Below are 13,395 nucleotides of genomic sequence, written 5' to 3' on the forward strand. Positions count from 1 at the left end.
AGAAGCTGGGGTCTTTGGGTTTATCAAATAATAGATTACTGCTTGTTTAACCTATTCCACTGATCCACCTCCCTATTTCTTAGCCAGTACCAAGCAGTTGATGATTGCTGCTTTATAATACAATTTAAGATCTGGAATTGCTAGGCCACCTTCCCCTGCATTTCTTTTCATTAGTTCCTTTGATATTCTGGACCTTTTGTTCTTCCAAATGAATCTTGTTATTTTTTCTAACTCTATAAAATAATTTTTGGTAGTTTGATTGGTATGGCACTGAATAAGTAAATTAGCTTAGGTAGGATTGTCATTTTTATTATAAGCTCAGCCTACCCATGAGCAACTAATGTTTTTCCAATTATTTAGATCTGATTTTATTTGTGTGAAAAGTGTTTTGTAATTGTGTTCATAGGTTTGTTTCGGCAGGTAGACTCCTAAATATTTTATAATGTCTACAGTAAGTTTAAATGGGATTTCTCTTTCTATCTCTTGCTGTTGGGCTTTATTGGTAATATATAGAAATGCTGATGATTTATGCGGGTTTATTTTATAGCCTGCAACTTTGCTAAAGTTGTTTATTATTTCAAGTAGTTTTTCACTTGATTCTCTAGGATTCTCTAAGTATATCATCATGTCATCTGCAAAGAGTGATAGCTTTGTTTCTTCTTTGCCTATTCTAATGCCTTCAATTTCTTTTTCTTCTCTTATTGCTAAAGCTAATGTTTCCAGTACAATATTGAATAACAGTGGTGATAATGGACATCCTTGTTTCACTCCCCATCTGATTGGAAATGCTTCTAGCCTATCCCCGTTACATATAACGCTTGCTGAAGGCTTTAGATAGATGTTATTTATTATTTTAAGGAAGACTCCATTGATACCTATGTTTTCTAGGGTGTTTAATAGGAATGGGTGTTTAATTTTGTCAAAAGCTTTTTCTGCATGTATGGAGTTGATCATGTGGTTTCTGTTGGTTTTGGTGTTGATATGCTCAATTATGCTGATAGTTTTCCTAATATTGAACCAACCCTGCATTCCTGATATAAATCCTACCTGGTCATAGTGTATTATTCTTGTGATAAATTGCTGTAACTTGCTAGTATTTTGTTTAAAATTTTTGCATCTATATTCATTAGAGAAATTGGTCTATAATTTTCTTTCTCTGTTTTGACTCTTCCTGGTTTAGATATCAGCACCATATTTGTATCATAAAAAGAATTTGGTAAAACTCCTTCTTCACCTATTTTCCCATATAGTCTATATAGTATTGGAATTAATTGTTCTTTAAATGTTTGATGTAAATGTAAAAATCCATCTGGCCTTGGAGATTTTTTTCCTAGGGAATTCATCAATGGCTTGTTCAATTTCTTTTTCTGAGATGGGGTTATTTAAGTATTTTACTTCCTCTTCTGTTAATCTGGGCAATTTATATTTTTGTAAATATGTATCCATTTCACTAAGATTGTCAAATTTGTTGGCATATAGTTGGGCAAAATAATTCCTAATTATTGTTTTAATTTCCTCTTCCTTGGTGGTAGCTTCACCCTTTTCATTCTTGATACTAGTAATTTGGTTTTCTTCTTTCTTTTTTAATTAAATTAACCAAAGGTTTATCTATTTTATTGGTTTTTTCATAAAACCAGCTCTTAGTTTTATTAGTTCAATAGTTTTATTAATTTCAATTTTATTAATTTTTATTTGGTTTTCAATATTTCTAATTTTGTTTAGTTGAGGATTTTTAATTTGTTCTTTTTCTATTTTTTTAGCTGTATGCCCAATTCATCTCCTCTTTTTCTATTTTATTTATGTAAGCATTTAGAGATATAAAACTTCCCCTAAGAACTGCTTTCGCTGCATCCCATAAGTTTTGGTATGTTGTCTCATTATTGTCATTCTCTTGAATGAAATTATTGATTGTTTCTATGATTTGTTGTTTGACCCAATCATTTTTTAGGATTAGATTATTTAGTTTCCAATTATTTTTTAGTCTATCTTTCCATGGCCCTTTATTACATATAATTTTTATTGCATCATGATCTGAAAAGGATGCATTTAATATTTCTGCCTTTCTGCATTGGATTGTGAGGTTTTTATGCCCTAGTACATGGTCAATTTTTGTGTATGTGCCATGTACTGCCAAGAAAAAAGTATATTCCTTTCTATCCCCATTCAGTTTTCTCCAGAGGTCTATCATACCTAACTTTTCTAATGTTCTATTCACCTCCTTAACTTCTTTCTTGTTTATTTTGTGGTTAGATTTATCTAGTGCAGAGAGGGGTTCAGGTCCCCCACTAGTATAGTTTTGCTGTCTATTTCTTCCTGTAACTCCCTGAACTTCTCCTCTAAGAATTTGGATGCTATACCATTTGGTGCATATATGTTTAGTAATGATATTACTTCATTGTCTATGGTGCCTTTTAGCAGGATGTAGTTTCCTTCCTTATCTCTTTTGATTAGATCTATTTTTGCTTTTGCTTTGTCTGAGATCAGGATTGCTACCCCTGCTTTTTTACTTCAGCTGAAGCATAATATATTCTGCTCCAGCCTTTTACCTTTACCCTGTATGTGTCACTCTTTTTCAAATGTGTTTCCTGTAAACAACATATTGTAGGATTATGGTTTTTAATCCATTCTGCAATCCATTTCGTTTTATGGGAGAGTTCATCCCATTCACATTCACAGTTATGATTACTATCTGTGTCTTTTTCTCCATCCTTTTCCCCCATTTATGCTTTTCTTTCTCCTTTTTCCTTTCCCCCTTCACTAGTGTTTTGCTTTTGACCACTGCCTCCTTCAGTCCCTCCCCTTTTATTATCCCTTTCCCTTTTCTTCCCCTTTACTCTTACTGCTTCTTCCCTCCCTTTCTTCCCCCTCCCTTTTCTTTCCCCTTTTCCCTCCTACTGCCTATAGCAAGTTCTATACCTAACTGATTATATTATGCCCTTCTTGAGCCAAATCTGATGAGAGTAAGGTTCAAACAATTCCTCCCCCCTTCTTTCCCTCTGCTGTAATAGGATTTTGTGTCTTTTCCTGTAATGTAATTTACCCTTGTCTGCCTCCTCCTTTCTCAGTTTTTCTAAGATCAGATTGATCCACTTATTTGGATCCATTTAACCCACTTGATTAGATTTTTTTTTATCATTACATCAAAGTCAACTAATATCCACCCTCTTTATGTATACTCCTTTAACATGGTGTAATAACAATACAGTTCTCAAGTTGCAAGTGTCATATTCCCTTGTAGGGTTTAAACTTATTAACAACATATTGTATCTTTCTGTCCCATTTACCTTTTTAGTCTTCTTGAGTCTGTACTTGAAGATCAAATTTTTTGTTGAGCTCTGGTCTTTTTATCAGGAAGTTTGGAAGTCCCTATTTGTTGAATATCCATCTCCTCCCTTGAAAAAATGATGCTCATTTGCAGGTAAGTTGATCCTTGGCTGCATTCCAAGCTCCTTTGCCTTATGGAATATCATGTTCCATGCCCTGCGTCTTTTAATGTAGAAGCTGCAAGGTCCTGTGTAATCCTGACTGTGGTTCCATGATATTTAAATTGTTTCTTTCTGGCTACTTACAGCACCTTCTCTTTCATCTGGTAATTTTGGAATTTTGCTATTATATTCCTTGGAGTTGTCAATTTAGGATCTCTTTCAGGAGGTGTACTCTTTCTATGGTTATTTTACCTTCTGGTTCTAGGACTTCAGGGCAGTTTTCCTTTATGATTTCCTGAAAGATACTGTCCAGGCTCTTTTTTTCATCATGATTTTCAGGTAGTCCAATAATTTTTAAACTGTCTCTCCTGAATCGATTTTCCAGGTCTGTTGTTTTACTGAGGTATTTTATTTTCATCTTTTTTTCATTTTTTTGTTTCTATTTAACTGATTCTTGCTCTCTCACAGAGTCATTAGTTTCCATTTGTCCAATTCTAGTTTTTAACAGATTGTTTTCTTCTGTTAGTTTTTGTACTTCCTTCTTCAACTGGCCAATTGTGTTTTTTAAGGACTCTTCTACTTCTCTCATTTGACTTTTAAAATCCTCCTTGAGCTCTTCTAAGAAGGCTTTTTGGGCTTCAGACCAGTTCATATTCCCTTTTGACATTGCAGATGTGGGTTTGTTGACAATGTTGTCTCCTTCAGAATTTCTGTCTTGATCTTCACTCTTCTCATAATATGAATCTATGGTATGTTTCTTTCTACTCATGGTGTTTCTTTATTCCCTGACCTTTAAAGAGATTGAGCTCTCCTGCTGAGGAACAGAGGGCACTGACCCAAGTTTCTTGTGTTGGGAGACTAGGTCTTGGTCACTGGCTTTGTGGGCTGGGGCCTCTTATGTTGGCAATTGGAGGCTGTAGGGTTCTGGCAGCTTACTTCGTGTTGGGCTGGAATCAGCAAGGCTAGAACTTTCAGGCAATTCTATGTTGCCTGCTTTTCCTTTCCTTTAGCTTTCTTCAGCTCCTTTTAGATGGGTGCTGCTGGGTGTTTATCTGCCTGGGGCCCCTTGCAGTGCTGTCTCCCTCATTTCCGCTAATGCACTGGGAGATTCCTTTGCTGTAGAGTGTCAAGGCACCTGGTGGTTTTCTGAGCTGGTTTCCACCAGTTCCCCCTGAACTCACTGAGGCACTGGGAGGTCCAGGTGTTGGTGTTTGCCTGTTCTACCACCTGGGCTTCAAGCTGGTTGACAGTTGGAGGCTGTAGGGTTCTGACAGCTTACCTGGTGTTGGGTTGGAATCAGCAAGGCTGGGACTTTAGGAAGATTTTAGGCTGCTTTCTTCAGCTCCTTTCAGATGAATGCTGCCACGTGCTTGTCCGCCTGGGCCCTCTGTAGTGCTGCTTCCCTTATTTTTGTGGAGGCACTGGGAGACCCATTTGCTGAGCTGCTATACTGCTATTCCTCGTCTTCTAGTTCAGGTGTTGCAGGGTTTTTTTTTTTCTGGGGTGATATTTTCTGGGTTTTCAGAGGTTGACAGGGGAGAGTGAGAGCAACTACCTTTTTACTCCGCCATCTTGGCTCCCAGAAGTGGAAGCCAAAAAGTTGCCATCTCAAAAAAAAAAAACCAACTGTTTTTTTCTTAATAGTGTTTATTCAGAGTTGGGCTACTTCCCTAAAATACAATGAACAAGTTCTTGTGACATGGAAACATCATTTTCCAGGATCAATGCTGATTTTTCATTTTCTAAATAAATGAAAAAAGCATAAGCTCCTCCCCAAATCCCAGATAAATGAGACTTGTCATCAATTTATTATGCATAAAAGGTAAGATAGGAGCAACTGCCACCAAAATAAAAAATTTAAGAATGAGTAATGCTTTTCTCTTAACTACATTTCTTTAAAAAAAAAAATCCCAATCTAATTACATACAAGTATCTCTCACAAAACAATTTTCTTCCCACCACTTGATCTACTTGCAATGAACATATGGGATGAAACACAAGTACTAAAAGAGATGAATACTGTTGACTGAGATTATTTTCCCACTTATTTCGCTGAATAACTAGAAATACAAATTTTTAAATTCTGTCCATTTGAATTTCAGCAAATTTAATTACAATCAGCAATCATGAAATCTATCTCAAATAGAACATCTTATATATTTATGGCATTTTATAGCTTTCATTTACATTGATTCATCTGATTCAGGGACAGGTCTCTCTTTGGCATGTATCAAGTAATAAAGCTCTGGGCAGAGAATCATAGACTTAGAGCTAAGACCATAGAGAATCTAATCTAAGTCCTTTATTTTCAGATGAGAAAACTGAGACTCAGGAAAGCTGAGTAACTCGACCAAGGACACATAACTAGTAAGTAGCAGAGGAAGGATTAAAACCTAGGTTCTATGACTTTAAATCCAGCACTTTTTCCAGTCCATCAGGCTCAAGGTATCTGTTTCATAGGACATCATCAGTAATATTCTGCTCTTATAAAAAGAAAACCCCTGCCTTTGAGACTTACTACTTGTGTGACCTTGGTCAAGTCACTTAATTGTCCTAGGCCTCAAGTTTCCTCCTCTATAAAAGAACGTTGCCCTAAAAGGTTTCTGGGGTCCCTTACAACTCTATATCTGTGATCCTAAGATGTGCATCATCACCACTGAACAGCTGAACTGAACAGCTACTCTGTACTTACTGTGTGCAGGATCCTACTAAGGACCAGGAAAACCAAGAAGATATAAAGTTACAATGCCTCCCCCTGATAGGTTTATAATCTGGTTACAAAGACAGAACCAATAAATAAAAATAACATATTGTGGCAAGTATCAAATGATTCAGAGTAAATCTAACAGTGGTACAGTGGAGAGAGTAATCACCACAGGCTAAGATCATTGTGGAAGACATCACTGAGTAGGAGAGGAGGGAGGACTTCAGACAGACATTACAGGGAGAAAAGGATTTTGGCACAAATAGGAAGAGGAAGTCATTCCGGATAAAGGGGCAAGAGCAAAGGCACAAAGGAAAATGCACGTGGTGGATTTAAAAATAAATGGTAAATTTTACTAGCAGGATAAGTCATATAAGTATAAGCAAGTCATCAGAGCATGCTGGAAATAAACAGAAGCCAGACTATGAGGACTTGATTCAAGAGAAGAATACGGAATTTAAGAAATTATCCAATGAGTAATGAGAATCAATAAAGATTCATGGGCAGGGAGTGTCAGATACAAAGTGATAGTGTAGAAAGAGTGATCTGACAGTAAAATTTAAGACTAATAGGCTGGATGGTTGCCAGAGCCTGAAGAAGAGAACTGGAGAAACCAGTTAGAAAGCTATTGTATTAGCAGTACAGATATAGAGGAATGGGGGCCTAGAGTATTATAGAAGCAGTGAAAATGGAAAGAAAGAGACAGACTATATAAAAATCAAAGGGCCATGGTAACATCAGGGATCTCAGGAAAAAGGCAAAAATTGTGGATGAATTCAAGGTTTTAAACCTAGGTGATTAGATAGACCATAATTCCACTGACAAAAACTATAGGGCAGCTGGTTTTGAGAATATCAGGAATTCAATTCTAGCTGTATTTAGTTTAAAGTGATACTGTAACATCTAAGTAGAGACTCCCAGCAGGAAATTGCTATGGGTAAAAACACTGCCACCTATATGGCAAGCCATTCACCAAACTTAGGCTGGTCCCAAGGCAACAGACATATCAGGTCGCGGTTTTACCATCTTTAAAACAGTGCTATTAATTTGTTGGTGCCTATCTAATTGGGATATTAACTGTGTAAAATAAGATTACATGAAAGTCCATTAGAAATAAAAGTATTAGAAATAGAAAGCTTTTTAGTAACAAAAAGAAAATTTAATCTATTAGTCAAACAAAGATTAAATGAAAGTAAAAGACATATCAGATATACTATGACAACATAAGAATAGTAGAGGCTCCTACCTGATTGCTTGGGTCTAGACCAGCATAAGAATTTCGTGAACTGCAACCAACTGGGGGTGTAGCCTCTCGAATAAACTCAGACATTTCAATACCTCCACCAGGGTCACTATGGAAAAAAGTGAAAGAAAAAAAAACTCATTTGAGCAAAATACTGTGATTTACCTATGCCGATTCCTGCTAATTTTTAAAAAATTTACCTGCTTATTATTTCACAACAGGCTAAAATATTTTTTCCCATAAACCTAAAGGGTTCCAATGATTGTGATGGTAATTATGTACTAAAGCAGTTTTTTTTTAAAATTCCATCCTATACTTTCAGTCTGACATGTTACTATTTCCTGTCAGAAACACAAAGCCTGATAACATACAAGGAATCCATTAAACCAAGCTACTTTCCTAACACATTAGAATCTAACCTTAATTTCAATGATGAGAATTCTAGAAACTGCACTAATTAATTACCAATAAGTCAAAGAGGTAAAAAAGTATTGTTCACAGGATGAAATGTCTACATATAAGGAATCAAATACCAAACACAGTAGCCATGATCTGCAAAAGACACTTCAACTAATTAATTCAAGAATCAATCAACAACCCTTCGTTAAGTGCTTACTATGAGCCAGGTCCAGGCACTATGCTAGGGATATAAAGACAAAAGTAAAATATCCCCTTCCCTTGAAAAGCATACACTCTGACATAGGAGACAACATATACTTACATAATATATACAAAATAAATACAAGACAATTTTTAGAAGGGATGTACTAGCAGCTGTGGGAATCAGGAAAGACTTCTTAAAATAGATTGTGACTCTTAGGCTGAGCTTTGAAGCAAACTAGGGATTCCAAAAGGTAGAAGCAAGAAGGCCATGTATTTCAGGCATGACAATTAGGGTATCTTTGCTAACACTGGACAGCAGTTTTGGTTGAGTAATAAGGTCAGAATCCAAAATGCAGGAGGTTAAGAAAGTAAGAGGAAGCACCAAATGCACATAGCTTTTTCAAGGAGTTAGACTACGAAAAGTGAGGGGAGAGAGAGAAAGAGAGAGAGAGAGAGAGAGAGAGAGAGAGAGAGAGAGAGAGAGAGAGAGAGAGAGAGAGAACAATATTTAGTAGAGGTGGTAGGTTCAAGTGAGTTTTGCACTGTTTTGTTTTATTTTTAGTATGGGAGATAATTTTTGGACATGTTTAGGCAGAAGAGAAGAATCCCAAAAAGAAGGAGACATTGAGGATTAGAGGGAGACTGGATAACAGTGAGGGCAATCTGTAGGAAAAGACAAGAGAATATAAAGGAAGAATATGGACTTTGGTCAGAAGAAAGATCATCTCTTCAGCTGAGACTGCAATAAAAGAAATGTTAAGGGATAATATCAAGGCTTCGTGAGATGAGGAATGATTATCAGATAATGGCATTCTCAGGGTAAACCCTCAACTTTTTTTTTTGTAAACTGTTAATAAATATTTTGAGGAAAGAGTCTTAGTTGAGAGGGTGGGTAGAACAGATGCTGCTGAAGGCTTGAGGAAAAAAAAGATTTCAAATACCCACTGTGGGTACTGGGCATAGAGAATCAAATAGCATCACCTTGCTGCACTGAGTGCTGGGTTGGGAATAAATAATTAAATGTGAAATGAAAACAATCAGCAGAGCTGGGAGACTTTCTTTTGCTCCATCCAGCAACATGTGAATAGGAGTAAAAGATGATGCTTCTTTAGAAGAACTTTAGAAGAAGAACAGACTTCAGCTGCCTATTATTTTAGTGTCTAACAGCAAGAAATTAATTACAGATGCACAAAGTGAATGATGCTTACGAATAAGAAAATTAGCAGATTACTGTCTGGCATATTGTAGCAGACAGTATGATTCCAACGTCTAAGCCTAGGATGACTTAACAATTGGGAGCAGCTATGGACAGAACACTGGACCCGGAGTCAGAAAGATCTGAGTTCAAATCTGACCTCAGACACTGTCTGTGTGACCCTGGGCAAGCCATTTAAACTGTCTGCGTCAGTTTCCTTATCTGTAAAATGGGGATAATAATAGCATCCACTCTAAGGTTGTTGTGAGAATAAAATGAGATATTTATTTGTAAAGCACTTTGCAAAGCTTAAAGAGGTATATAAAAGTTAGTTATTACTATTAGTATTAGCAAAAAATTACAGGAGTTTTTTTTTATTTTCAGTAAATTGATTTTACTGAATTATGGCCACTAACTTAATTTATGGTACCTGAAGCATAAAACTTCAGGCTAAAATTAAAATTCACACTGTTGAATACTAACTACCAATAAAGCAAGTTCATTTAGCTCAGCTCTAATAGATTTGGGAGACAAGGAAACTAAGTTCTAATAGACTTGGAAGAGAAAGAAGGAAATTAAGTTCTCATAGCTAGGAATGCCCACACAGGAGAAAATCCTACCAGACTGGCAGGAAAATAATCTCAAAGAGTCAAGAAAATGCTATAAAGAGCTAAAAAGTTCAATGGAGAAAAACTGCCACTAATACAATACTATACTTGTGATCACCCATGATTTCAGAGTATCAATGATGAAGCATGATACCCACCTCCTGACAGAGAAAGGTAATGGTCTCATATAGTTCTCATATTCAATGCAGAATTTCATTTTGCTGGACTATGCATATTTTTTTCTTTGCTTTTGAATAGGGGAGGGGGAAGTAGAAGAGGGAGATTACAGATGTTTATAAAAAGCAATTCTTTTGAACAGGAAAGTCAGAAGTAAACACAAGGACAGTTTTTAAAAATTATATGATAAACTTATATATTTAAAAAGAAATGCAAGCTCTACATAATATTCACAAAATCATGTGTAATCTTCCTTTTCTGTTCTACAGTGTATATGGAAATTCCCATTTTATTCAGTGCTTAAGAAAAAAATAAATAAAATCTAAGAGTAGGGTGGTAGCTGCTGTCGAGTTCTCAATTTCCCAATCCACATGGACTTTACTAGTGGTAAGTAACCAGAAAGACAGTTGTTTCGTGCACTGGACTTCATTCCCTAATCTTGGTTCCACTGGAATTGTAAAGAATAAGATAAGGACAGAGAAGGGATATGGATGAGCACACCAAAGAAGAATAAGAGTTTCCTCATACTTCTACAGAAGCAATTTATAGCTGCTACCTGAACCACAAAGAATAACTGTAATAACAACAGTTTACATTTCTATAATTTTATCTTTTAGGGCTTCATATGCATTATCTCATTTGATCTTCACAACCCCATGTGTTAAGTATTACAAGTATTATTACCCCCATCTTAGAGATAAAGAAACTGAGATTCAGAATGATTAAACAACTTGTCTAAAATCACAGTCATGAGAGGTAGAACCAAAATGCAAACCCAAGCCTTCTGACTCCAAGTTTAGCATTCTTTCAACTGAACTACACTGCCATTAATATAATAATGAGGGGTTTTGAAACATCCTAGTTTTAGGCTAGTTTTCTTGATCTATACCTATACTTCCATTTTTGAGGAACTTTATTTCACTGAAATCTCTCCAAAGCACTTTGTAATACCTCTCTGACCTAATAGACAAATTCTGTAATTCTGTGAGTTACTATGGCATGTGCGCATATGTGTGTGTGTGTGTGTGTGTGTGTGTGTGTTGTGTGTGTGTATATATGTATATATGTATATGTATATCACTTGCTGGCTAACCTTCTCACGTAACTAACAGTCTCTCCAAACCTGCTAGGATCATTGTTAAATAAAATATCCATCACTAAGCCTGGACTGAAAGTCTTTTCAGTTTGATATGAACACAGAGTTGCTTTCAAACCACAATGATTAATCAAGAAAAACATCAAAGTCTTCACTTGTAGCAAGGAGAAAATGTACTACTGCTCTATCTAAGTTCTAACACAAAACAAGTTGCCCTGAAATTCCACAGCACTTCTACATAAACATATAAATGCAACTAGGATAAGAAGGGAAGTGGTCGAATAGTTAAAAAAAAAATTTGTATCAAATTTCCTGGTAAGGGCTTGTTATCCAAGGTATATAAACAATTAATAACTATATACATATATATATATATATATATGATCAACAACCATTCCCCAATGGATAAATGGTCAAAGGATATGAACAAACAGTTCTCAAAAGAATTATAAAGTATTTACAGCCACATGAAAGAACGCTCCAAATCACTAATAAGAGAAATGCAAACCAAAAAGACCTTGAGGTTTTACCTCACACTGTACAAACTGGCAAAGATGAAAAAAAAATGACAATAATCAATGTTGCAGGGATTGTGGAATAATATGCACACTAATATATTATTGATGGAGCTGTAAAATACTACCACCATTTTGGAAAGCAATTTGGAATTGTGCAAGTAAAGTGACAAAAAGTCCATACTCTTTAAACTAGTAACACATTCCCAGGCTTATACCCCAAGGAAGCCACTAACAAAAAGAAAATCTCAATATATACCAAAATGTTTTATGATAGCAAAAAATTAGAAGATAAAGTAAAGGCCCATCAATTGGGAAATGGCTAAACAAACTGCAGTATATGGATGAAAAAGGATGTAATTGTGCTGTAAGAAAGGTGTGTGTGATGAATACAGAGAAACACAGAAAGATCTACATTAACTGATAAAGAATGAAGTAAGCAGAACACACACACACACACAAACACACAACTACAACTGCGTAAAGGAAAGAATAAACACATGCCAAAAGCTCAAACATGAATGTAACAAAATAAAAAAGATCAAGTATGACCTGGAATGAAGAGATATGAGAAAAGACCCCCCCGCCCCCAACCCAATCCTTCATGAAAGTAGAAAGTCTACAGATCTTGCACATTGCATATTTTCATATTTTTCCAATGTATTGCTCAATTGTGCTGGTTCTTTCCTCTTTTTTTCTTTCTTTTGTCTTTAAAAAATACTATTTGTTATATGGAATGGCTTTCTGGGAGGAAGAAGGATACTGGGGAAAACTATGATCACATAAAATATAAACCGTCAATAAAAACTTATTTTAATGAAGTAAGGCAATGACATCTATGAAGGTAAACAACATATTAAATTCAGGGGATATATGTTCTGCTATGACTTATGCAGCACTAAACAAATCATTAGTGCCTCTAACTCTTTGTGCTTTAGTATCTTTACCTATTAAAAAATACCAGGTCCAGAGTTGTGGCAGAAGCAGCATCTACTCTACATACACTAGGTTAATGTTTCCCTGAAAAAGCAATAGAACATTCCTCAAAAATTAACTGGTCCACAAGACTGAGGTTCAAATTACTCCTCTGACTTGACATACTCTTCTAACTTGGGAAATGTGGAAGCAAGGGGAAGTATGCACACATTGAATCAATGCTATATTCTTACTAAATATTGTTTGTTTTTGGCAAGGCAATCAGGGTTAAGTGATTTGCCCATGGTCACACAGCTAGTGAATATCACGTGTCTGAGGCCAGATTTGAACTCAGGTCCTCCAGACTCCAGGGCCAGTACTCTATACACTGCACCACCTAGCTGCCCCTTTATTGAATATTCTTGCCAAGCTATGGTCAAATAAATGACTTTTGTTAAATATCAGACAGCCCACAGAGGGTCTCATTTTATTTCAATCCTGAGGCTTATACCACTTAAAGTACCAATTAAAGTCAGGTCTGGCCCAAGATGTCTGGAGTAGCTGACATGATTGGTTCATAATGACCTTAATTGAGTAAAGAAAGGGCAATGGAAAGAGGAAAGACCAGCACCTCGAAGCTGCCACACATATGACCATGTAGGTGAAGTCTTCCCAATGTGACAGGAAGAATAACAGAATATCACTAGGACTAGCATTCTCCCCCTCTGGCTAATGGTACTAAAAGAGCTGGACTGCCAATATAAGGAAAATGAAAGTAAACTTATATTCAATGATCCGAATTAGATATGAATATGCTCTTTGTTTTTCAGGACCATGCCCTGAAAGCAGAGGGGCAACTCTTGAACTTAACAAAAGCAGAAAGGGAAAATTCTTACGTGAACAGATATCTGGCC

The 13,395-nt window shown here is 36.0% G+C and overlaps 1 protein-coding gene across 1 annotated transcript in view; it reads right to left on the reverse strand.

The window, feature by feature from the left end:
• The window catches only part of PCNX1 (pecanex 1), a 242,472-nt gene that overhangs the window by 162,929 nt on the left and 66,148 nt on the right, over positions 1 to 13,395 (reverse strand). Inside the window, 1 exon segment of the mRNA XM_020986378.2 lies at positions 7,376 to 7,481. Coding sequence (XP_020842037.1) covers positions 7,376 to 7,481 — 106 coding nt within the window.

The sequence above is a fragment of the Phascolarctos cinereus genome, unplaced genomic scaffold (assembly GCF_003287225.1).
Source record: "Phascolarctos cinereus isolate Bilbo 61053 unplaced genomic scaffold, phaCin_HiC Scaffold_3;HRSCAF=262, whole genome shotgun sequence".
NCBI classification, from domain to species: domain Eukaryota; kingdom Metazoa; phylum Chordata; class Mammalia; order Diprotodontia; family Phascolarctidae; genus Phascolarctos; species Phascolarctos cinereus.